This window comes from Arvicanthis niloticus, chromosome 8 (assembly GCF_011762505.2).
Source record: "Arvicanthis niloticus isolate mArvNil1 chromosome 8, mArvNil1.pat.X, whole genome shotgun sequence".
NCBI lineage: Eukaryota > Metazoa > Chordata > Mammalia > Rodentia > Muridae > Arvicanthis > Arvicanthis niloticus.
The window spans coordinates 48,644,754-48,671,157 of record NC_047665.1 but is presented as its reverse complement, the minus strand read 5'-3'; the positions used below and the strand labels follow the sequence as shown (position 1 = coordinate 48,671,157).

The 26,404-nt window shown below is 41.4% G+C and overlaps 1 protein-coding gene across 1 annotated transcript in view; it reads right to left on the bottom strand.

The window, feature by feature from the left end:
• Window positions 1–11,833: 11,833 nt before the first annotated feature.
• Ryr2 (ryanodine receptor 2) overlaps window positions 11,834–26,404 on the bottom strand; it is a 566,557-nt gene continuing 551,986 nt past the window's right edge. The window contains exons 102-106 of the mRNA XM_076939363.1: window positions 23,254–23,410; window positions 20,733–20,797; window positions 19,439–19,539; window positions 18,292–18,343; window positions 11,834–17,417 (exon numbers count right to left, since the gene is read on the bottom strand). Of these exons, the coding sequence (XP_076795478.1) occupies window positions 17,322–17,417; window positions 18,292–18,343; window positions 19,439–19,539; window positions 20,733–20,797; window positions 23,254–23,410 (471 nt within the window). The 3' untranslated portion in view covers window positions 11,834–17,321. The remainder of the gene's footprint in view (window positions 17,418–18,291; window positions 18,344–19,438; window positions 19,540–20,732; window positions 20,798–23,253; window positions 23,411–26,404) is intronic.

The window sequence follows — 26,404 nt, the reverse complement described above, 5'->3', positions numbered from 1 at the left end:
AGTAGTACAGGCTCAAATGATAACTAAATAAGAAAGGATGGGAAGAATCTCTCTCTCTCTCTCTCTCTCTCTCTCTCTCTCTCTCTCTCTCTCTCTCTCACACACACACACACACACACACACACACACACACACACACGGCCATAGAAATCCTGAAGAAAATAGCACATCTAAAGAGATGAAGCATCTATTTATTTTAGAGTCTGGATTAGGCATGACTCCTGAAGGTCATTTATTCAAGTAACATCAGACTCTGGGTTGGTTTATAGAATACATAGAAATTTGTTTGCTGAGTAGTCAACTCCTTCTAGGTTAAGCATATTAACTTTTTAATTTTTTTTTTTTTTTTTCTACAAAACACCAGTGCTTTAATAAAACAATGAATTACATTCTCCTAGTGATCTTCAGTTTTCATCTAGGGAATTTCTGTCAGAGATAAAACAGTTTTTGACATGTTAACAGCTTAGAAAAGAGAAAGAGGAGAGAGAGAGAGACAGAGAGAGAGACACAGAGAGAGACAGAGACATTTGGTACACAAATGTGAGGACCAGAGTTCTGATCCCCAATGCTAATGCAAAGTTGGGAGATGTAATTTACACCTGCCAACCCCAGTACTACAGGGAGATGGGAGAATCCTTGAAATCATGAATGAACAGCTAATAAATTGATAAGCTCACAGTATACAGACAAGAGCATTTTTTCATGGTTTGCAAGCCAGAACCATGGCTTAATTCTGCTTCTCTTTCCTTTGTTTATTATTGGGTCTCATGTAGGGCAGGCTGGCTTCAAAGACAGGATCCTCCTGCCTATATCTCTGAACTGCTAGTCTGTGGACATGACCTGTCACATGACTCTACGTCTGTGTCTGCTCTTCACACCTTTGGGGATCCCATTTGGTTTGGTTTGGATGGGTCAGTCATTCCTCTTCCTCTCTTCTCCCTGAAAAGGCTTTCTTTTCCATTTCTCCCTCTGCTGCCCTGTCCTTTCTTTCTTCCATGTGTGTATGCACATGTAGAACTAGAAAAGAAACCACCGGATTCTCTTGATCGTAGACCAATTTGGGGTGATCCTTTAGAGCCTAGCAGGAGGCCAGGGTTGCCTTTCTGTGAGATCTACAGGGAAAGAGGATCCTTTGAGAGCAACTGTGGAAATGCTCAAGGCCAGTATAGACTTGTCCCACAGGTTATCACTGCAATGAATCTGGAGCACTTGAGAACTGGGCTGGATCGGAGGATAGAGATACTCAGGTGGGGAGAGAGGAAGAGAGAAAGGGAGGGTGGGAGACAGAAGAAAAACAGCAAGGTGAAGAGGAAGACAGGAAGGCAGCAGAGGGAGGAGGGGAGAAAGAAGCAGGGAGAAAAGAAGGAAGACTCAGAACACATCTGCTCTGTATACCCTTGGGTCCTCTGTTATATAACATGTACCATTTCCTTTTGCTTGAATGGTTCTGACTCATGTTTACTTCACTTGCAGCCAAGGGAGTCTGTTTCCTCCAAATCTTAAAGCCAACTTATGACACTTAAGATAATTAACTAATAATTAATTTATACAACACTGTGAGTTACTAGTGGCTGGATGTCTGACTCACACACTCCAAGGTTATTGCTGGATTTTGAAAGGACACTGGCAATGTAAAATCTTCTTTCAATAAGTCTGTCTGTACTATTGTACTATTTTAAAAATATTTTTTCTCTGTCTATTTTTCTCCCTCTCTCCTTCTTTCCCTCCCTCTCTTCTTTTTCCTCTATCTATTCTCTAATAGAGTTTACTGTGGTTTTAGGTTAACAGAAAAATTAAGCAATGTGCTGATTAGTTTGAATTGTAGTATTGGTTAGGTGGCGGCTGCTTCTTCTTTTTCTTCTTCTTCTTCTTCTTCTTCTTCTTCTTCTTCTTCTTCTTCTTCTTCTTCTTCTTCTTCTTCTTCTTCTTCTTCTTTCTCCTTTTTCTCCTTTTTCTCCTTTTTCTCCTTTCTCCTTTCTCCTTTCTCCTTTCTTCTTTCTTCTCCTCCTCCTCCTCTTTCTCCCCCTCCTTCTCCTCTTCTCCCTCCTCCTGCTCCCTCCCTCCCTCCCTCCCTCCACCCCCATCCTCCTCTTCCTCCTCCTCTCCCTTCTCCTGCTCCCTCCCTTCTCCCCCTCCTTCTTCTCCTCTCCTTCCTCCTCTTCCCTTCCTCCCTCTTCCTTCTTCTCCTCTTTCTCTTCCTGCTTTATCTTCCTGCTTTCTCTTCCTCCTCCTCCTCTTTCTCTTCCTCTCCCTCCTCCTGCTTCCTCCCTTCTCTCTCCTCCTCCTCTTCCCTCCTCTCCCTCCTTTTGCTCCCTCCCTTCCTCTTTCTTCTCTTCTTCCTCTTCTTCCTCCTCCTCTTCCCCCTCCTTCTCTCCCTCTTCCTCTTCTTTCTCTTCCTCTTCCCTTCCCCTTCCCCTTCCCCTTCCCCTTCCCCTTCCCCTTCCCCTTCCCCTTCCCCTTCCCCTTCCCCTTCCCCTTCCCCTTCCCCTTCCCCTTCCCCTTCCCCTTCCCCTTCCTCCTCCTCCTCCTCCTCCTCCTCCTCCTCCTCCTCGTCTTCTTCTTCTTCTTCTTCTTCTTCTTCTTCTTCTTCTTCTTCTTCTTCTTCTTCTTCTTCTTCTTATTCTTCTCCTCCTCCTCCTCCTCATCTGTAAAATGAAGATGAGACAGTTACTGAGACAAGGATATCAAGAAATATATGTGTAGTGGTCTGGAAAGATGATGTTTATTGCACAAGCATGAGGTTCTGACTTCAGATCCTCAGTAGCCACATAAGATATTTGGGCATGGCCATAAGCTAGTGTTCTGTGTGTGTGGGGGGGGGGGGGGGCATGGAGACAGAGAACAACTCGGGCTTTATCACCAGTCAGTCTAGGGAAAACTCAAAGCAATCAACTAACAACTTCCCAAAACAAAACCCAAAATAAAACAACACCGACATCAAGTTTCAGATAGAAGTGCTGTCTCTAGGAATAGAATAGAATAGAATAGAAAGTGATAGAGCTGTACCAGATGTCCCCTCCTGGCCTCTGCATGTAATAGAGCTGTATCAGATGTCCCCTTCTGGCCTCTGCATGTGCAGACATGGGCACACATGCATGCGTACTTATAAACATATACCATTTGCAAACATACAAAATACAAAGAAAAAGAAATATTTGTGTAGTGCCTGGCACACAGTGCACTAATGAACAATTGCTCTTTTTGTTATTGACATTGATCTCCAAGATCATAACAAATTTCACTGAGCTAATTCTTTACTTTTTTTGTTGTTGTTAATCGTCCAGTTAGGGGCTTTAGTATGACATTTCCATGTGTGCAGCTAACATAGTTTGCTCATATTCACTTCCTCCATTGCTGTTCCTTAAGCTTCCTGTTTCCCATTTTCTATTAATCTACATCCCAAATAGCTTTCCTTCTTATGCCACACCCTTATCCCCATCCTAGAGGCCATGCATGAGGGAAAACTCAGGTGGTACTTGTCTTTGTGTTCAACCTTTAATCAGTCATTTCTTCCTGACGTCGCTTACTAAGTGCAGTAAGTTCTGTTTTATAATAGCAAACCGTGTCAGAATATCAACTTCTATATCGTTGCCAGGGATCACGCATTACTGCTGCATCAGGGATGCCGCAGGCCTTTTCTGTGGCCAAAGGTCACTGAGAAGTTAAATGGAGAAGGCCTTTAAAGCAGCTAGCAGAGAGCCTGCTGCCAGATCTACTTACTCTCTCCTCACCGCTCACTTGCCAGGGCAGGAAAGGCCCCAGGGTACAAACGTGTTCTTCCAGCTGAGCACCCACCCAAACCATCTGAGTCTCCCAATGCAGGACTGCATCACTCATAGCTAACTTGCCCAGGGACTTTCACAAAAGTTGAGTCAAAATTAAAATAAAAAATCAAATCCCTTTGAGCAGCACAGGCGCTTGGGATTTAATTACACTGTAAGCAAGCTTTAATCTCATACTCATAACAATCTTTGCATATCCTACACACACACACATACAGAGAGAGAGAGAGAGAGAGAGAGAGAGAGAGAGACAGAGACAGAGAGAGAAACAGAGAGAGACAGAGAGAGAGAGAAAAAGAGAGAGACGAGACAGAAAGAGAGCAAGAGAGAGAGAAAAGCAGGTTTCGTGGATCTACCTAATTATATTATTTTTGCTAAGTCATTAACTCTGCATTTGCTAAAGTCATTTCCTGCTACCTCCTGAGATTTTTATCCTAATAACAGTGTGCCTCCTATTATCAGGGAAGGTGTTTCCCTGTGCACCTTTTGTTTTGTGATCATATTAAGAAAGCTGGGTGGCTCCAGTACCCACCTTACCCCCTTCTCTTCTCCTTCTAAAAGTGGAAGTTGGCAGAAAGGCTGATCTAAGCTATGCATCTGTTCTAACTGAACAGTGTCTGAGCTGGTTTAAACAACTGAAACTGGAAGCTGAGGGAGAGACTTACACAGGTAGTCTCATGTGGTTCGTGATGTGACTGACAGACAGGAGTGAGAAGTAGAGGGAAAGGAGAAGGGAAAGCAATTCCACAGCATGTTGCTGAGCCAGCTGCACCTCCAGTGGTCATTCACTTGTCCTCTGGGCATTTAAAAATCTCTTCCTTTCTCATCCCTCACCTCTGTTGAGGTGTTACACCCCCACTCAAAGTGTGTGTGTGTTGAAGTATGACATTATGGTTTTGTTTATGAAAGACTGTGAGATTATGACCATGAAACAATTAGAACAGGGAATATCCATGTCATATGCAGCTAATCAAACATCTACTCTTGATGTGAAGACACATGGGATCTAATATCAGTAGACTGTATACAATATGGTAGTAGTCACTATTGTCATGCTGTTTTATTGTTTCCTCTGCATATCCATTGTGTGCAGGTGCATATGCATGTGTGTATGAACTCCTATGGAGCCCAAGGAATGACTCCAGGTTTTATCCACTTTTTTTTTTGAAACAAGCTCTCTCCATGTCCTAGAGTTCACTAATTAGTCTAAGCCAATTGGCCAGTGAGCTTCAGGGATCTGCCTGTTTCTGTCTTCCTGGTGCTAGAATTACTAGTGTGGGGCACCCTGTCCTGTTTTCTCAGTTGGGTTCTAAGGCTCTACCATAGGTCTTTGCACTTGCCCGGCAAGTACTTTACAGATGGAGCTATCTAATCAGCCTACATAATCATGCTAAACAAAACTAAAACCTACCTAGGCTGCGTCTGGACTTTGAGTCCTTATATAACAGACAATAACTTAATTTAGTATGCAAAGTTGCTACCAAACAATTTAAGAATGTCTTTGTAATGAGTGGCTGAATCCTGGTGGGTCACGGCATCTGAGAATCCATCAGCCACAGATGCCAACTCATCAGACCATAAGCAAATGAGGCAAATGCTGGCTTGTCACGCTCAAGCTCCCACTGTATCTTCAGTCTTTTTTCCACACATGCTGCCGCCTCCTCCTCCTCCTCCTCCTCCTCCTCCTCCTCCTCCTCCTCCTCCTCCTCATGTTGTAGACTAGAGCTCTCTGAAGCCGTCCTGGCTTAAGGCAGGTTGCTTCTATCTTGGTACTGTCTTGCCTATGCCATGTTGTATTTAGTTGATGCAAAATTTGAAAGTTCCCATGCTGTATATTAGATTCTAGACCTTAGAGGTCTTAGTGGAAATGTGTACTCTGGTGCTTTTGTTTGTGTGATTTTGCACTATTCTCCCAGAGGAACATGGGACAGCATTTCTCTGCTGACCCAGATGACAGGTCTATGAGCCCCAGAGAAGTAACATCTGACCTCACCACACAGCCACATAAGCAAAGCTTGGGACAGGACTCAGAGGTACATGGCCTTAGACGGGAAAGGCATGATCATGGAGTCGCTCCACATTGACACACAAAGATCAGGATAAGGATGTGAAGAGGCTGCTACACAGATGCCATCTACCTGTCTGTCATTTCAGAGATGATAGCAACCTGCTTTAAGCCCTCTTAGGCCTCACATTCTCATTTCCAAATGAATCTAAGAATGAATATCCAAGTCATTCCCACTCACTGGTACTCTGGGTATTGCCAGTTATCTCATGGAAGACTATAGAATTCTCCAGAGGCATTTAAATCTGCTTTCTGATTTCTGAAATGTGACAAAACACAATTCTTTCTGCACTGGCACAGATGGGAAAGCCTGTGAAGTCCCAGGGATAGGATGGATGCCTTGCTTACAAACACTGATTATTGCTCGTTGGAAGTGAGTGAGTGCCTGGGATGTCTTGAACTGATGCCAGTCCGTTTTCAGTAGCAACAAACTGGGTCACTTATGACTGAGGTGATGGAAGTGGGGAAGGAATTCATCCTACAAAATAGAATGGTAAATGGTTTCCTTCCTTGGAAGCCTCTCAAGTTGCTTAGATATGTTTTACATGGACATTTTTATATCTTCTCAGTGTGGAAAAAATAATTTTAGATTCTGCATTTTGATCTTCCAGCATGCTTGACAGGTATCTGAAGAGCAAGACATTATAAGACAGACAGACAAATATCTTCATAAAAACTTTATAAATCGAAACCTTGACTCTGGTTATAACCACTTCCACCAGAGTACTTAATAGAACAAAGTTTATATGGAAGTCTTTAAAAAAAAAAAAAATGACTGTCACCACCCAAGCTAATGAAGAGCAGCTGTGCCTTTCTGAGGAAAACCCTGCCACCATGCAGTCAGGAAGCCATTCAGCATGCACATGGCATATATATTTGGAGTTTTCCTCTATACCCCTGAAGGTGATTTTAGAAAGATTGTAAAATATTAAAACAAACAGAAGAATATCAACTTCCACAGACACTCCCTGGAACACACACACACACATACACACACATACACACAACTTTCAAGGTTTTTAAATGTTTAATTATGTGTTTGAGTGTATATGTGTGTGTGACTACATGCATCTATGGTCCTCAGAGGCCAGAAGAAAGCACTGGATTCCCTAGAGCTGGAGTTAGAGATGGGTGTGAGTCATGCAATATGGATGCTGGGAACTGAACTCTGGTCCTCTGAAAGCACAGCAAGCATCCTTAGCCAATGTGTCATCTTTCCATCTCTGAGAACCTCTTAAGTATATTTTAATTTCTGGAGAACAATTCTTATGGTATTGAGATCTGGGCAAAGTTGACATCCCAGTTGACTCCATGAAATATTAGCAGAACCTAGAAGTAAAAGGATAGGAGCTGTATTCACTGGGATCTTCTCTAGTAGAGCCCCAGGGGGGGAAGCAGGCTGATGACACAATGTTGGAGGCAGGACAAAAGTCAGAAAGGAGCAGCAGCCATCTTTAGACCAGACATAGAGAACATACGGTGCTGACAGAGATTGAACAAGGTCGGGGCATTGAGAAAGGGGTTGCTGGAGAGAGTTTATTTTAGGAGCTGAGAGCAATATAATGTCAAGGTTATACCACAAAAAACAACTTTATGAATTGGAGATTTGACAGCAAGCTATGGATATATCTGGCTGTAACTCAATAAAAATTATGAAGGACAGGAAAGGAATGTTATGATCTTACTTCTCTGATTCAGTAATGACTCAGAAGGTTTTAACCTTTGCTGTAGGGGAGTTGAAGATGTGACAGAAAGTTTAGGTTGCACTTGACTAAGAGGGGGTGGAGGAGACACCAGAAGCACCCACAGAAAGTCAAGCTTTCAACATGCTTACAAATGTGACCAACTTCCTTCTCAAGTTTCTCATAAGAGAATTCAAAAGACAGTCAAGTAATATATAACTGATTTGGGTACATTGAGGGGAAGCCATGTGCCAATGACACAGACAAGGAATTCCAGGGATGGAATATAAGGAAAGCTTTTGAAGTTACCATGTAACTGGAAAACAACCTAATCCTTCTCTCTCATTTCCAGAGTGAAGAGCCATTTCCAGGCATAACTTATTACAGAATGGTCTGTTGTAAAGACTTTAGCAGTGTAATTACACCCTGAGCACAACTAGACAATTAGAGCTGGTAGTAATTCAAACTATCTAAACAACAAAAAATGCAAAGTAAAAAGGTATTTGCTTTACTGTAATCCTGAGGCAATAATAGAAACCATTAACAAATGTAATAAAGGACCAGGATCTAGAGCATAGCAAGATGGCAGGTCAAGGTGTTTGCTCTCTCAAGCTTGATGACCCAAGTTTGATCCTCAGAATCCACATGGTAGAAGTGAAAACCAAATCCCACAAGTTGTCTTCTGATCTCCAGGTCTGGATGTTATTCAAGTGCATAGTAAATGTTGAGTACTTTATGTGCCTGTCATCTAACAGAAAAGAAAGCTGGGCTTTAAATGCATTAGATGTTTTATATTCTGTTTCATTTGCCTCTGTGTTCAAAAACACTTAGCCTAGTATCTTGTAGAAAAACATAGCTAATGAATGCATTAAAGAAAGAATCTAGAACCACTGTTGGAATTCCTAATTGTAAACATTTTCAATATTTTCTTTACTATTTATCAGAAATTAGACTGTCAAATAGTTAGAAATATGTAGGACCTAATGCTCAGAATTCTCAGCAGCTAACAGGGCAAGCTATTTCTTCTTTCTCTTAGCCTGAGCCTGTTTGTCTCTTTCTCTCTGTCCCTTAGTCCCTCTGTCCTGTTGCTCTCCCGGGCTTCCATGTGTATATGTATGTGTGTGTTAACTGAATCTCACTATGTATCCCAGGATCTCTTGAACCTGGAATCTTCCTTCCTCAGCCTCTCAAATGCTGAGATTACAGGTCCATGACTTTTTTCAGTAATGGATAACTAGATAGTATATCTGCCAGAATAATCTGAAAACCCATAAATATAGAAATCCTCAACTAGGTCATATTTTATTTTTCAAAACAAAAAGAACTAGACCTGAGTACACAATAAGCTTTAACAAGTAAGCTAACAGAGGCACATCAATGGAGTAGCCACAAAATCCCAACTTTACCAATAAGTCCAAAATTATAGTCATCTTCAGGGTTACTAAGGATATAGAAAAGAGAGAGGTGAGGATGAAAGAGAGGAAAGGGAGAGAGAGAGAGAGAGAGAGAGAGAGAGAGAGAGAGAGAGAGAGACAGAGAGAATGAATGAATTTGTAAGAGGCAAGAGTGGGGCCCTTTCAGAAAAAAGTGTCAAGTTAAGGGCTGAGAAAGGGTAAGGTCAGAATTGTGTAGCTTATATAATACCTGCTTCATAGTCCATAGCTAGAAAATGTCATGCCCTGTATTTATTTGTGTGTCTTGATCAACTAAGCAAACTGCTTCAAAATGTTGGATTCAAATAGCCGAACATGCCACTCTGGTACACAGTAGAGGAGGCAGCATCAGACAGGCATGGCTGTCCTGATCAGGAATCACTGACTCCCAGGGCACATGTGCTCGAAACATATGGCCAAGGCAAGCCAAGAACTCCACCCCTCTCTTTGCTCTGTTTCTTCATGCTGGAGCTGGTTATGCTTCCTCCAGTAGAGTCCATTAGGTCTGTAAAGCATGGGAAGGCTTTCAGCACCACGGAGAGTTCTATGTAGCATGCAAAGCCCCAAGACCTGAGTCATCAACCCACATCATAAAGCAGCTAAAGCCAAGACTAATCTAATTGGCAGTGCTTTTGCAAGACAGCTGAAAGATCATAGTCAATCAGAAAACGTGTTGGTCAGCCACACCTTAAAAGAAATTCAAACACGTACAAAACAACTTAAAAATCCTTTGCCAGTTGATGTATTAGACTGGGTTCTGTAGAATAACAGAACCAGTACGTGTGCGTGCACGTGACACACACACACACACACACACACTGCTGAAAGGGGACTTAGTAAAATGGCTTATATGATAGGGTCTAAGAATGGGGTATTGCTCAGTGCATGAAGAGAGAGGCCTCAGCAGGAACAATGTAGTACTGAAAGTCTGGGGGGATACCTGGAGAGTGGCTAACCTTCAGACCATTTTAGAAGACAGAATAAGCTAGAATTCTATGTCAGTGAAGGCTAAGTAAACTTACCAATAACAAACCCAGGCAGGCCAGGTTGGCTAAAAGGATTTTTCTGAACCTCTCTATTTGTGGGCCACACATCAGATATATCACCTACTCATGGGAAAGGTATTCCCTCCCAAATAAATCCTCCCTTGAATCCCAAGGATCTATACAGAGGAATGACTATTAGTTGACACCAATCCTATCAATTTAACAATAAAGATTAAATAACATTAATCAACATAACAAAAATGTAAGGGCCAGTCAGAAAACCAAAATACCATTCCCCCTTTATTCATTTCCTCCTCTTTCTTCTGTCCTAATGCAACCTAAAATTCATTATATGAGTGTTCAGTTGCATAGATCTCAGTGGGAGTGCCCTAACATGGCCACAGAAATCCAAGACTACTAAGAAGGGCCTCTTCACAAGAAATGTGAGAAAGAATGTATGGGAAGCCCCTGGGAGCCCACGGTTACTAGGATAGAATGTGCTGCTGGCTGGAATAACTGTCTATGTGTGGCTGCATGAGGCATAGAAGCCCAGGGACATAACAGCCTAGGGAAGGTGATGGAGATGTTCAAGTGGGGGACAGTGTGGTTATGGGCTCTAGGTTACACAATAGGGAGTATGGGACAAATTGGTAAATCTGTTGAGGGTAAATGGCTCCCGCAGGAACGGAATCACAGGTAAGGATGAAAATGAGACTGGGTTCTGCAGAGTCAGGCTGGGGTTGGAGGAATCAGGAAAACGCCATTTAAAAAATATAGATATATAGAAATGTAAATGTCTGCAGCTTAAACACATACCCATTGTTCTGTCTACTCTACGTAGTTTCACTTTAGAGTGTGAATGTCTTCCCGTACTTTACATCAGCTCGCTTCTCATGTTGCTGAGTATAAAGTGCGAGGGGCTGCAGTAGGCAGCTTTGGTGATGGTTTTGTCACTGCTTCTGCTGGGATTGTACATTTCTCAGCATAGAGTATTTTCATAGTTTGCCCCTTATGTAGATGTTCTTTAAGGCTGAGAAATTTCTTCACTTCTATCACAAGAGAGTATTATCTATTTACTGTTTTCTGCATTCATTCAGATTATTTTCTTATGTTTTGTGTTTAAAAGACGTGCCGTACTTTATGCAATTTTATTTTCCCTGTGTGTTTTAAGTAGTTTTTCCTACATATTTTTAAGGCATCTATGTAATCTAAACTTCCATTAGCTTTGTCTCATGTGTATCTCACTCAGACATTCTCTTCATTTTTAGTTTTGTTGTTAGGATAGTAAAGTGCCACAAATATGGCATCTTGAAGCGATACTCATTTGTTATTTCATAGTTTGGGAGGGCAGGGACCCTATATTATCTACAGGTTGGATGGTGTAGACACAGCTTGTTCCTTTCTAGAGGTTCAGGGCTTAATCCACTTCCTGTTCATTTAGGTCATTGGACCCAATACAGTTCACTTCCTGATCATTCAGGTCACAGGCAGATTTGGATCCCATGAGCCAGAAGACAGAGGTTTCTATATCCTTTCTTTCTGTCAGCTGAGGTCATTCACAAATCCCAGAAGTCAACTGGACATCCCCTTTTGTGGCTCTCTTCCTCAGTCTTGGAACTCAATAACAATGGCTCAAACACTCTTCATACTGTAAATCTCTTTGGTGTCCCTTCCTGACCCATCTGTGTCCTGTTTTCATCCTAACAAAGTTGTTCTGTGTGCTTCAGCACAGAGTATCTTTTCTTTCTTTCTTTTTTAATTACCTAAAAAAGTTTATTGGAATTTTTTATTAATTGCTTATTTTATTTATTTACATTTCAAATGTTGTCTCCTTTTCCAGTCTCCCCTCCTCAAGCCCCACATCTCATCTCCCCTCCCCTTTGCCTCTAAGAGGGTGCTTCCTCCACCCACCCACTCTTGCCTCACCCCTCTAGCATCTCTCTATGCTGAGGCAATGAGCCTCCACAGGGCCAAGGGCCTCCTCTCCCATTGATGCTATATAAGGCAATCCTCTGCTACATATGTAGCTGGAGCCATGGGTACCTTCATGTGTACTCTTTGGTCTCTGAGAGCTCTGGGGAGTCTGGTTGGTTGATTTTTTTTTTTTTTTTTGTTCTTCCTATGGGGTTACAATCCCCTTCAGCTTCTTCAGTCCTTCCCCTAACTCTTCTATTGGGGTCCTCAGGCTCAGTCTAATGGTTGGCTGTATTTGCATCTGTCTCAGTCAGATGTGGCAGATCCTCTCAGAGGACAGCCATACTAGGGTCCCATCTGGGAGCATTTCTCAGCATCAGCAATAGTTTTGGGGTTTGGTGTTTGCAGATGGGATGGATCCCAAGTAGCAGAGACTGAAGGAAAGGGCATCGGAGTATGTATTTTCATGTTCATTCTTTCTCTCATTCTCCTCTCCTCCTTAGCCTCCCCAGGCTTCTAGTAATATCTCCCTTCCCATTTCAAATAAGAAAAATATGCATGGACAATTCTGGTTGATTATAAAACAAAATACTACTAAAACTTAAATCCTTTCAGAAAACTCATGGGCATCTGAGATTATATCTCTGCAGCATCAGTGACCCGCATTTTTTTTTTTTCAAACTCCCAGGGTCACACATGAATAAGAATTGCTTAGTAAAACTTATGGTTTTCATGTACTTTTTTCCAGTTTGTTTATTTTTAGGCACTTCATAGTTTTTTAAATTAAGCCATGTCCGTAAAGGAAACTATTGTTTTATTGTGTCACCTCATAGACCCTTGTATTTAATCTTAAGATCTTATTTTATAAGACATGTAGTCTTACTTTTACATGTTTTCATTTTTTTGCATTCTAATGTTTATACCAATTATATTTTTTTCATCTCTTATTACATTAGCAACTTATATCTATCACAGCTCATGGAATGGGCAAGTTAAGCCATATTATAGTAGTAAATAAAGCCATAGCCAACATTTAAATCTATCTGCTCTTCTAACTTCTCAGCTTAATTTGTAGGCTTCCAAACACAGAACATAGCAAAGGGGGAGAGATTTGCCCTCCCTGACATGGGCAAGGAAGCCAAGTATTAGTTTCCCCTTTGCTATCAAACACCTCTGTGACATGATCTTAACAAATTGTTTAACCTTATAAAATCTTCTTAGTAGTGTTTTCCAAAAGTTTTGAGAAAATATCAACTAAAACTGTTGAGGTTTGGTCTATTGCTATATGTTGTAATGCTAAATTCTGTTCTTGACCTACAAGTGAATTCTCACATTTACCAGCTTTTGTTGTGAAAATCTTATTCCTTCATTTAAAATTATTGGTTAAATAAAAATGGATACAGCCAATTACTAGAGGGATTCGAGGTAGGTGGATTTTGAGTTACCTGCTTGGAGGTGGAGAGGAAGGGAAAGGGGAATGAGGAGGAGAGAGTAGAAGGTGCCATGAACACATGGCCAGAAAAACAGCAAGTATTTGGGGTACACCACTGTGGAGGTTGCCAGGCCAGCAGTTAGAATAGTAGATTAGGGGTGAGCCCCCCAGTAATTGTCAAAGCCAAATAAAATAACCATAGTTTGAGTCTCATTCCTTTTTAAGCTTAAAATGGATGTTTAAAATGGTTCTACTACAAAAAATAAATCACGCTAATTAAAATGGTATAACCACAACAGTGAAATAACTGATGAATAGTTTTGAAAACCAAATTTTCATTACAGAAATGGGCTCAACACCAAAGCAAGCTGTCTGAAGGGCATCCCTTATGGCACAGGATTAGAATAGACTTTGTTTCTTCATTCATAAAAGTGTATTCAACTGTATATACTGAAGCTGGTTATGCTGAAACCCTGCCTCTATCCCCTTGTCAGAAAAACAGACTGTCAACGTGTCAGTGGGCATCACTGGTATTTACTTAAACCTTTCCTGACTCTCTGCTTTCCCATTGAATTCTATAAGGTCATAAGGAGCCTGTGATATTTCACACTGTCCTGGTTAATATAGGATAAGAGGCTAATAAGAAAGCTACATTTGGGGTGGATGAGATGGCTCTTTTTAGGAACACTGGTTGAGAATGAAAAGAAGCCGCATCTTATTCTTGGAAAAACTGCCAGATGTACACCTAGGGAGAGCTATCACATTTGGAAAGCTTTTGCTAAGACCATTAATCTGAATCCATTCTGTGGATCACAGAGAAAATTGTTTTCAGGAACTAAAAAATAGATGAGAATTGATGAAAATCTTAATGATTTCTGTATGTGTGGAAGCTTTGTAAGTCCCCAGGGTGACCATGATAGTGCTCCTGATAATGTCTGAATAGGTGGGATAAAATATTTCTGAGAGGATGACTATAGTGTTTTGAGTTTAAATGGTCCTCCAAAGGCTTGAAAACTTGGTCCACAACTAGTCCTGTAATTTTGAGAGTCTGTGGGACCTTTTGGACCTGGATCCAGCTGGCAGATATAGAGCCATAGCAGTCAGGGTTGATTTCTCTGCTTCCCAACCAGCTGAGATACAAACAAACCATATAACAGATTCCACCACTATGGATCTATTGCCACCATGCCTTCCTACCCTGATAAATTGGATCCCTCAAACCACTAGCCAAAATGAATCCTTTCTCCCATTATTTGCTTCATGTCAAGTACTCGATCATAGGGATGAGAAAAATACCTCACAGAGCACATTTTGTGTGTTTGCCTCAGGCAGCCTGGAAAATCAGAGAGGTAGAATCACACTGTGTTTGAGACTCCCTGATTATTTCCTAGGCAAATAAATAATGCTGATACAGTTGGATTCCTTTTGTTTTTGCTTTTTAGACAGAGTTTCACCCATCACAGGTTGACCTTGAACTCGCTTGTGTAGTGTAAGGGTATGTTTATCTTCCAGACCAGGGCTTCCATCTTTGAGCTGAAATTGCAGGCGTGTACCACCATAGTGATTTTTACCATCTTCTCTTGGATGGTCTTCCAGTGATGTCCTGCTCTGTCAGTCAATAGTGATTGCAAAGGTATGACTTGCACAAGTAGCTCACCTGTAATTTTACTTTTCTTTCACTACTGATGTCTTTCAAAGCCCACTGGCTAATGGAACCCTCATTTCGCCAATCCCAATGTCTTTTCCCCTAGTATTTCTACCACCTCCCAGGAGCTGTCAGTCAGTAAAACGCATAGACCTCCACAAATCTATGACTTTATTTCCTTTGTCTCTTACCTTTACTGTTATTTGGGGTCTACCAAAATGTGCACATTATAAATAGAACATCTGAATCTAAACCTAAAATTTGTCTTGAATGATGACTTATTCTCAAGTGAACCTTCCTCTACAGTGTTTCATGGCACAGGGATACATGCTCTTTGATGTGTTAGAGAGCTGACCAGATCTACTTGACTCAGACTCTTTAGGACATAAAGTCTCATTTCCAAGAAAGTTTGAAAGCAATTTATACAGTGCACCAAGATTTATCCCTCCCCCAAATAAAAGTGACACAGAAAGACAAACACAAAAGTTAGGTTCTGTAGCTTTGATGATGTGATAAAATGTAATAGAAAAGATGATCACTGACAGCCCTGATGGTCTGTGGCACATAACACATGTTTAATTTGTGTCTATGTGTTTAATGAACTACTTGCTTATGGTCTACTTCTCTTTCCTATTAAGATATTAAGTGGGTTGTAAGTTCATGTCCCTGAGCAAGGAAGAATTCTTTAAAGTGAAATATGTATGAAAATTTAAAAAGTGGAAAGAGAGTTAGTTCTGTCATTGAATTACCCCAGAAGATGGGAAGGGGCAAAGTACCTGGTGGGCCCAACTCTTCAGTCACAAATACTGCTATGAGTGTCTGACTGTGAAATGCCTGGGTTTCTCCTAAACACAATTAAACTGAATTAAAAGCTTGGAACTCTGATTCCCTGATATACATGAAGTGGGAAGAGATAGGAGAAGAACAAGGAAGTTAGTTAAATAGTTTAATTAGAGCCGTTTTACAATTCTAAAATTAACAAGCAGACTTGTAATAAAAGATCTCCAATGTTCGCAGAATGACCTCGCTTCCATTCTGAACCTGTCTTTTTTTTTTAATTGTAAAGATTAGAATTACATTTAAAAGGACTCAAAATGAAAAAAAGAAAAAAGAGTAAAACATAAAATGAATCGATGTACATGGTCACCCATGTCTTATGACGCAACCAATGAAATCTCTGAATGGATATTGCTTCAGCTTGGATATCAAAAGATGGCCTGTCAAGGCGTCCTTAACCAATGACTGATCACAGGTGGCCAAAAGAAAGAGAAAAACCCAAGACTACTGTCACGTTGGTGATGGTTCCAACTGTCAGTGGATGACGCTGACTCCAGAAATATGAATAAGCCCACAGCTTTGTTACTATGGATGTAATTATCACGAAAGTTCTCCTGTGTTGATCAACTGGTTTCTGAAGGCTTTCTTTGTTCATTGAAACTTGCATAATAAACATGCAATGAATTATTTCTTTTGAAAGTTGTATTTTTTGCAGTCTTTTTTGTTTTTCATACAAAGATTTCATAAGTTGCCACGTTGCATCAGAGTGTTTACCAAAGTGGGGAGGGTAAATATGACATAGCTGGATGACGAAAGAGCCTCCTTCTGTCCTGAGACACACCACCCTTCTTCTGAAAATAGCGCAGACAGTTTTTCTTACCCTCCTCCACCAAAGAAAAGAATAAAGGAAAAAAAAAAAAAAAGAAACCAAAATCACAAAACCATTTTATCTGAGAAAAGAGGTTGATGTAAAGAAAATAAAGGTGTTGTCGTGCACATTATCTTCTGCATAGCTCAACCCACTTAGAGTAAGGCACTATTTCCCTTTGCAACTGGTGTCCATGGTAACCTGTTAAGTGCTACAGTGCTCTATGACCCTCAGACACTTCCTTCTGGGATGGCAAAATAAAGAGCCTGGGTGAGTGTGGCTGCCATGCTTGGCTGCACAGGTCCGGCAGCTTGTGGAGACTCCATGACCCTCAGGGGAAGCTGTCCATGGGTGGTATGGTAGAGAATCCATGATGAATTTCTTTCCAGAGTTCCTGTTTAAGTCTGAATGCTTATTTGGATTGTCCTTTTGTCTTTGCTTCTCAATGAAGATACGTGAAGTGGGGGGAGAACAGTCAGGTCCTCTGAGACTGAACATCAGGGCATCAGCATAGGATTCTGGTTAGTGGAAAATATGAGCAGGTGTTTCCAAGTGAACAGAGAGGGGAAGAGAGAGGAGAGGAGAGGAGAGGAGAGGAGAGGAGAGGAGAGGAGAGGAGAGGAGAGGAGAGGAGAGGAGAGGAGAGGAGAGGAGAGGAGAGGAGAGGAGAGAGAGAGAGAGAGAGAAGAGAAATTGCTTTTGGTTTTCAAAGACAATCAAGGTATGAAGGTATGATGTTAATTTAACTGGTCTTCATACTGTTTCCGGAAACAGTCCCCTGCTGGGAAAAATTCCCAACACCTTTCTTGGTACATCTTCCAGACATAAGATTCCTGTAAAGCAGAGAAAACCAATCTGTTAACCTAGTCTCCAAAATCTATTTAATAACATAGGACAGAGTAGAAAATACTAAACTCCATTGATATATCATTAAAACTAGAAAAGTCCCATTGCATTCAGATAGCCCCACTTAAATTACTTTCAGTAATACGTGACTCCAGATAAACAGAATGTCCTAAGCTTGACCAACATATGATAAAAAAGATGTTTTTTATGTCTCTAAGGTTTTTGTTTATTATCATTTTTAATTTTATCCAAGTTCAAATTATTATCCATTTGTAGTGAGTAACCCAGAAGGAGAATTTTTAATTTTCCTAAAAACCGTGGACATTGAATGTTTTTCCCCAATTATTATATTCATTTTAAAGTATAGACCACATAATAACCACAATTTTTACAGAAGAAGAAAAGATGGAATTCACAAGTAAACCTAGTATTTTCAGTTAAAAGCTTAGTTTTGAATGTGAAGTTAGAATTTTGCTGTTTCAAAGGAGGCAGTCTGTTTGATACTCATCTCATACAGGATAGCATAATAAATATCTGAAAGCATTGGGTTTTTTTTTCCAGCTCAAATCTGTATGTGTAGTTGTGCGCTGGTGAGCATGGGGCTCGTGGGGGCCAGAAAAGGGTATTGGATCCTTGTAGCTGGTGTCACAGGTAGCTGTGAGCTACCACATGGGTGCTGGAAACTGAACCTCAGTCTTCCAGAAAGCAGAAAGCACTTTAAACCACTAAGTCACCTCTCTAGCCCCTGAAAAATAAAATTCTTCCCCTTAGTGTTGAATATCTACATGTTGCTGTGTTATCTATTGTCTCTCTTTCTACAGTCTCATCCTGATGATAGTGTATAGCCCAGCATTCACCCACCTGTCCTGTGTGTTCTGTTTCGTCCTTGTTTATGAGGTACATCAGGAAAAACCTACAGAGACAGAGAGACTGGTCAGGAATGGACTACATGAAAATACTAAACAGGAAAGAGGCTGACATATATTTGGATTGCAATGAATTCTGAAAATGGGGAAAACACCACAAATTCAATTTCTGAAAATTAATTACAATATACCAGAAAGAAATAAGCATGTTCTCTGAGATGGCCTGTCTAATTTCACACACAATTTTATATTGACGTTACAAAAAAAACAAAACAAAAACAAAAAAAACAAAACAAACAAACAAAAAAAAAAACCCACAAGAGTTTAATTATGTGGCTGTGGCTGCCTTGGAACTCACTATGTAAAGATCCATCCACCTCTGCCTCTGCCTCCCCAGTCCTAGGATTACAGGCACACTACCTGGCCCTTGGAGATTAAAGGCATGTACAACCCTGTCTGGCCCTCGGAGGTACATTGTTTTTAGTCAGGCTCAAATTAACAGTGACTAATTTTAATTGATGACTAGCTTCATAAGTTCTATTTTTGTCAGGTTAATTGAGCATAGTTCAACTAATTTCCTCTCAATCATGTTACTTGGCATAATAACATTATCCATCTGATGTTAAAATTGGATCCAAAACTAAGAATGGTATTTTGATAAACTGCAGTTTTGGTTAGTCCCTAGAAAGGCCATATTTTTATTTTACATGCATGCATCATACATACATACATATACCTATATGGATTTAAATACATATACACATATGTAGAGCCCAGTAAACAAGCAAAAGACTCTAACTATCATAACTATTATCATAAACAACAAAACATCTTTGACTGAATCTTCTTTAGTACCCAGAGGGGTGGGGAATGAGGAAGGGTCTGTGTTATCTCAGGCTTGCGTTCAGAGGGTTCCTGCTTGAAATAGGACCGTGGCCAAGCCTCTCTCAAGGCTCTATACCACCCCATCCCTATTCCATTCACATGAAAATAGACAGCTTAATTATGTAAGTCCGCCTACTCCAAGGCTGAGAGGACCAGCCTTTTTCTCCCAAGTCCAATCACTGTCCTACTTCTGGAGTTCGTAGGAAAGGGAGAGAACTGGCTCCAGAGGAAGGGGAGAGCTTGTAAGGGGCACTCACAGGTAGTTGGCCAGGTTGTGTTCCTGTAGAGTATGGGTTTCAAATCCATGCGGCACTGTATCAAAGTAATCGTTGCCTATCCCACAGATGAAGCACTTGGTCTAGAAGACAAGGGGAGATAACAGGATGTCAGAGGAAGCACGAGGTAGCAGAGAGAGAAAACATCCACTGGGTTGTGTAGCTGTCACCTCTGAAGATAGCCTGTGGCTTCTAGAGGAAAAAGAAATACTCAGATGGCTCAGGAAGCTGAGAGAGGTTCAGGTTCAATAGGCCCCTCCCTCAGGTTGGGTGAGCAGGAGGAGACTCTCAGGTGTGGCCGTCTGTAAGGTGGGATGGGAGCTCTAGGGATATAGCTGTCCTGAGTCATTACCCAGTCTTGGTGGCTCTTCAGTAATGCAACTGCTCTTATGCTCTTATGAACAACCCCTCAACCATACTGAGATATAGATATATCCCTCATCCAAGCTACTGTCAATATCCTCCACTTCTATAATCCTATAAGTAACCCCTCCTCCATGTCCTTGTAAATAATCCCAAGGCATTCACTGGTCCAAGTTAGACTTGGGTGGAAACACTTTTTTTGGCATGACACAGTTCCCTACCTGGGATAAACAGGCAGTTGTTTACATCACCCTAGAAACTGCTACGCAGCACATTGTTGGAAAGAAGCTGAAGACACGACTTCCTCAATGTACACCAAACATTACCTACTAAGGATTGTGATAGGACCCGAGTACAAATCTAACTGCTATCAGAACTGAATCTTGGGGTTTTCCTAAGCAACCGTGATGGCTAATCAGAAATGTCTTTGCATTTTTTTTCCTGCAGCCTACATGCACCAATCTACACTTACAGACTGATCTGTTCGTGATAAAACAGCTAAACGGGATTAGTTGCATCCTCAACTGATAGTCTAAACTTGCTGGCTATCCAAACAGTCCACTACCCAAACAAAAGAGGTACAAATCTTGGAGCAATCATTACGGAATTTCATCAGTGATTTGGAGAAGTCCTTTCATGGTCAGATGCTGGTCCAGGTATGAAGTCAACCAATGAGTGTGTCTAGGACTAGGCTAATATCCGTTGCCCTGCTCTGGATTTATCTTTATGCACAGTGCCAAGTGGTCTGTGCACAGGCCTGAAGGCCTGAGTGGGAGCTAAAGTGAGCAGAGCCTTCCTTTGTATGGGGATTTTAGAATTACAGGACTATATTCAGCTTCTAATGAATTCAGTAACCACTGGGGAACCTGGGCATAACTCACAGCACCCCACAGCCAAGCCACAAACACCTCACCTCCATGTCTTCCTTGACTTGCTCTTGTTGGTCTCTGAGTTCCCCAAAAGCATCAATGATCAAACCTAGTATTGAAAGAAAGACTATGTGATCCCCATCAATCATGAACACTCATTCAATCATAATCCCTCAGACGGATAGTTCTTCTCTGTAAAGTGAGAATGCACAGCCACAATAAAGGACACTCTGAACATGGGCGAAGTCTGAGGCCATACTGGCTGCTTCCTACTAGGAAAGTGACACTCTCTGGGAGCCGAACATAAAGTGACTGGGCCAAAAGCTTACTGAAAAAGCATTTTAAAATGAAGTGACAGGCTAGAAAAAAAAAAAAAAAACAATGCTAACTTGGCACATACATAAGCTATATTATTACCTACTGCAGGCCAAGAGGAGTAGCTGAGATTAGTGGTTGTAAAATACAAAAAGCCCCACAAAAATAAAACATTATTATGTGGAGAAATATGTACCAACCTTATAAATTCTCTATATTTAATCAAATGTGATGAATGTTTGATAAGGGAAAATGTTGGGGGTTTTACCTCCTTTCTGTTCTGTGACTTTCTAGTTACTTCTTCCAAATGTTTTGACTTTTTTTCTTTTTAAAATATTATTTCTTTTACTTATGTGTATGTCTATGAATATATTCATCCACATATATGCATATATGCGAGTACTCGCAGGACTCAGAAAAAGGTGCTGGATCTATAGTTACAGAAAGTTGTGAGATGCCCTACATGGCACTGAGAACTTAACCTTCTGGAAGAACAGTAGGTACTCTTAATTGCTAAGTTATCTCTCCAGCCCAGAATTCTCCTACTTATAAAGCAATATTGTTTCCTTCCATAAAGACATTGCAGATGGGTTATGGGTTCTTCATACTTATCTGTGTACCTTACCAGTATCACAGATAAGTCACACCTGTGGAATATTAAGGATAATGTCATGTTTACAGTCATTTAACTTGAGCTGAGACAAATGTGCTGAACAGAAAACAAAAAACAAAAGTAGGAGTGACTTTCTGAGAGAAAAAGATCTTACTGTAAGTTAGTCAGAGGAAGAGAGAAAACCTGTGATAGCCTGTGCTCTATGGCTGTAGGGGAAGATTCTGAATCCAATCTGCTCAGACTGCCTATGGATTCCAGCCCCAGCCTGGGCAGCTGCACACTTCGGCCAAGTTACAGAGACTTGCCTTGACTTAATTAGTTCCCATGGAAATTGTTAGTGTTGACATAGACCTCATGATGTCAGCAAAGGATAATGTGAGTTACTAGACCTAACTGACACATAGCAGGTAGTCACCAATGAAATGTTGTACAACAACAATATGGTTGTACATGCTGAACTAATCGAGTACCAACTACTGTAGTAGGGACTTGAATTGATGCCCTTGTTTGAAAGCTATCCACAATTGTTGAGTTTAGAGACTTGAATAACCTGGGCTATCGCCTCGGGCTGAATGATTCACAGCTCCTTCAAGCTTGCAAAGCTGGTTAAGACTCCAGGACTAGGAGTCAAACCCTGCAGAATACTTTTTTTTTTCATAAGTAGAGATCAAACGGGCTGAGAAGATGGCTCAGTCTCAGTGCATGCCATGCAAATATGAGGACCCAAGTTTCATTCCTAGAATTTAAAAAGGTAGAGATGGTAGAGTGAGCCTGTAATCCCAGCACTTGGTGGAATATTCCCACAAAAGGTGGACACAGGTCCCTGTGGCTCAGTGACTAACCAGTATAATGGAAGAGCCCCAGTTAAAGTGAAAGACTCCCTCCACCTCCCAAAAAACAAAGTAGATGACTCCTGAAATTGACCTGATTTCTGTTCTCCACATGTGTAAACACACACACACACACACACACACACACACACACACACACACGTGCGGTAATTACCTGAGCTTGGGCTACCTTTAGACCCCTGAATAGCCCATTCCTTGACTGCTTTGTGGTGGAAGCTAACATTCCATGAGTAATAGATTTAAAAATCTTTTAGAACCCATTAACTTAGCAGAACCCTAGCTCTCACCAACCCCAAAGCTAAGAATGTCATCCGGTAGCATCTGAGGCCAATAGGAAAGCGTTCCCCATCTTCTTACACCTGTTTCTCTGATATGCTCAGCAATGTTTGTGTGTGTGCATGTGTGAGTTTGTTTGTTTTTTTTAACTTGCCTTGACTTATGACTTTTGTTCTGTAAAACTATAAAGCTTTATAAAACTGCTTCCATGTCGGAACAGAAGATTGAATATAACATAAATCTGTGTTCCCAGGACGTGATTACTCTAATTTGGTTCAAGAGTAAACGCTCATTCCCCGTATGGTAAAAGTTGTGAGGTTGGTTTGTTTGCATCAACACATACTTCTCTGTTTCCTCTAGAGACTTTGCAAGGAAAAAATACTAGAAGAAAAGGTTCTACTTGGCCTTGGCAGAAGACATGTCATACTGTTACGCCACCTTGCATTTTGGCTTCAGCAGCAGATGGCTCAAGGTCAAGACACCCAAGAGCCACAGCTGGGTGTGGCTTACCTTGTATGATAGCCAAAAGGATGACAATCACGAAGAAGAAGAATGTGATGTCAAAGATGATCCGGTAGATCTCGTACTCATCTCCTGCTGGGTCTTCAATTTCATCACCGATGCCCCCTCCAGCGCGGACGCCCACGTACATGTGGAACATGTAACACTGGAAGACAGGAACAGAGACACTTCTGAGGCTTGCCATCCACAGGAGTCTGTCTCTCTAAATTCTCTCTCTGAATGAAAAGGATCTCTGTGCTCTGTGTCATCTGTCTGTTTTAATCCTCCTTTGTGTCATGTGACTGAGGCTCTTGCACGGTGTCCTAGGCAAACCTCCACACTGTTCACTCTGCTTAGACCTTCTGTGCTCCTTAGGTGAGACAGAGAAGTGCATTAGTACCTTGGCCCTGAAGCACGTGGGGCGATGTAGCACTGCGATCACATTATTGTAATATGAGCTATATAAAACTATCTTGTCTGGTTATTTCCACAATGGCACAGACGTGGAACGATAAATTAAAAGCCCAGTGAAGTAAAGACGGATTCTTAGAAACTGAGCTAGATGTAGGCGGACTTGCTGACTTCTTCACTTAGAGCTAATACAGGGGGATGCAGAAATCTTTTCTACTTAGTGTCTAGGCTAATGAAGAAAGATGGTGTAGAGAGATAAAGAGGAATGAGAAGCTCGTTCATTAAAACAGAAAGGCCGCCCACAACTACTACAGCTGTAAGGCAGGATGCAGCGAAAGATTTCCGCTATAATGTCTTTGAAACAGGCCTTGGCTTCAGCAGCATCGGAGGCCTCCAATTCCTTCTGATCAGGGCCATCCTGTACATTTTAGGTTTTCAGGAGACTTCCTATTTTTTTTCTATAATAATGTATATCCATGTTACTCATAATTTACTTAAATATATTTTTACTTAAAGACAATTCAAACTTTATATACAATTAGACATTTAAAATGAAATATACTTATCAATTAAGTGAAGAATATGCGGAATAAATGAAGATCTAAAATATATATGTTTTGGCAACTTGAGGCTTGTGTAAACTAGAACAGGAAGTGTATATATATTATCCCCCCTTAATTTTTTTTCTTTTAATCTCCTCTCATGCATTACATCTCCACTGGTTTGCTTTCCCCTCACTCCCCTTCCCCCAGCCTCTATGCTACCACTTCTCCCCTCTAAATCTCCCTCACAGCTCCCCTCAGAAAAGAGCAGGCCCGTCAGGGACATTAACCAAACTCAGCATAACAAGTTACAATAAGAATTCTTTACATCTACTGACTAGCTGCTAATAGTACCTTTATCTACATTACTACTGATGATGATGATGATGATGATGATGATGATGATGATGATGATGATGATAAAATGACTCTGGATGCCAAATGTCTCCTGGGGAACAGAGTCAAGCACTCACAGCATCTAGATTTTTATCTTCATTCAGTATTAACCCCTGACTTCCCACTTCATACCTATACTCTGGGCCCCATTCATCTTTAAGTTCTGATTTCTACATTCATACCCTGGCACCTCCCCAGTCCCACCCCTCTATAAACCTCCCCAGCCATAAGTCTTTGTTGTAAATCCTCTGTGCCAGGTGGTACCCTTTCCCATCAAAACCACATCCTTCAAGGACAGAAGTCTGAAGGTCTTCCAAAGTGGGACCGTCTTATCCTGTTCTACACACCCTAGTTTATTTAACACGTGTCCCTTATTCCATTTCAGACTGTTTAGTTGTTCCCTTCACAGTGAAGGGGAAAAGCCAGCTACAGCTCTGCACTTGCTTCACATGCCCACAGTCCCATCCCCATGGAGTCCCGTCAGGTTGATAATCAATCTGAACCACCACACTCATAAAGGTACTTTCTCAGCCTGACATACAATAAGCCAAAGCCACGGTGACATCTGCCCTGAACCCCCACTACCATAAGGATCCATCTGGACCCACTAGCACTATTCTGGAGCCTAGAAAAGGCTCTGTGTCAATGAGGCCAAGAGAGTCCTCTAGAAAGAGTTGCTCCAAGGCTGTAGCATCCAGGCTGGTTTAGACCTGTCTGCACACACTGCCTTCTGGAGGCTCCAGTGCCTAGATTGTTAATGCCATCTACCTTGTCTGTGTCTAGATGTAAAAATTTGGAGATAGTCGCTTGGAAAAACAAAAACAAAAACAGTATCTCCCTTTGGGACACTACATTGATTCCTTAAAACTTGGTGGCTAAAATTGTCCACAGTACCTTTTTGAAGAAAGGATAATTTGTTTTTATTGTATACTTCTGTTTTCTGTCTAAATTCGTTATACTACACACATCGTTTATTTTTACCAAGGAGAAAGTGGCTAGGCTCTGCTCTGAGTGTGAGTCTTCATACATGGACCTGAGGCCATGCCAAGGAACAGTGGTGGCCTCTGGTGGCCTGGCTGGTTAATGTTACTGTGACAGGGTATCTTTGGGAGGTCAAAGGGGCTTTCCAACCTCAACCTTCCAAACAGAGCTCACACTGGCCACACTGGTGAGGTGTGTGAATATCCACTGGTGTCTGGGATTTGGCAGTCAAATGACTTTTTCTGAAAATCAGAACCCCCTTTCTCCACATTTTCTTATCACAGACTGAGCCTAGTTAGGGCTGAAGTGGAAGAAGCAGGTTTGGGGACAGAAAACTACACTTCTTTCAGGGAGTCTGAGAAAAGATGAAAAGAAAAACTGGAGAAAGATCAGGGGACAGAGGTAGGGGTGGAGGGAGGAGGTACAAGGATGCTCAGAGGAAGAGGGAGAGGTGGTACCAGGGAACCAGGAAGCAGGAGCTAGAGACCTTGATGGAAAGGTCAGGTTAGATGCCTGAGAACTACTAATTAACTGAGGTGATCACCAACAAGTGCGTGAGCAGCTAACTTCTCCAAACTGCCTCCTATCCTCATTATCTGAACGGGGTGAGGGCTGAGGGTCCTCTGGTCCTGCAGAGCTTCCTGGAACTTGCCTGTGCACCCAGGTTCCTCAGCTACCACCATTTTGCCCCCAGCTATAAACTTTTTTTTTTTTGCTTGCACCCTCTCCTCCTACATTCTTGAAGATGTAGTTCAAACCCTATGAGGATGCAGCTAGTTTAATTATATTCTTAGAATGAACCATCATGATCTGAGAAGAGAGACATCCCT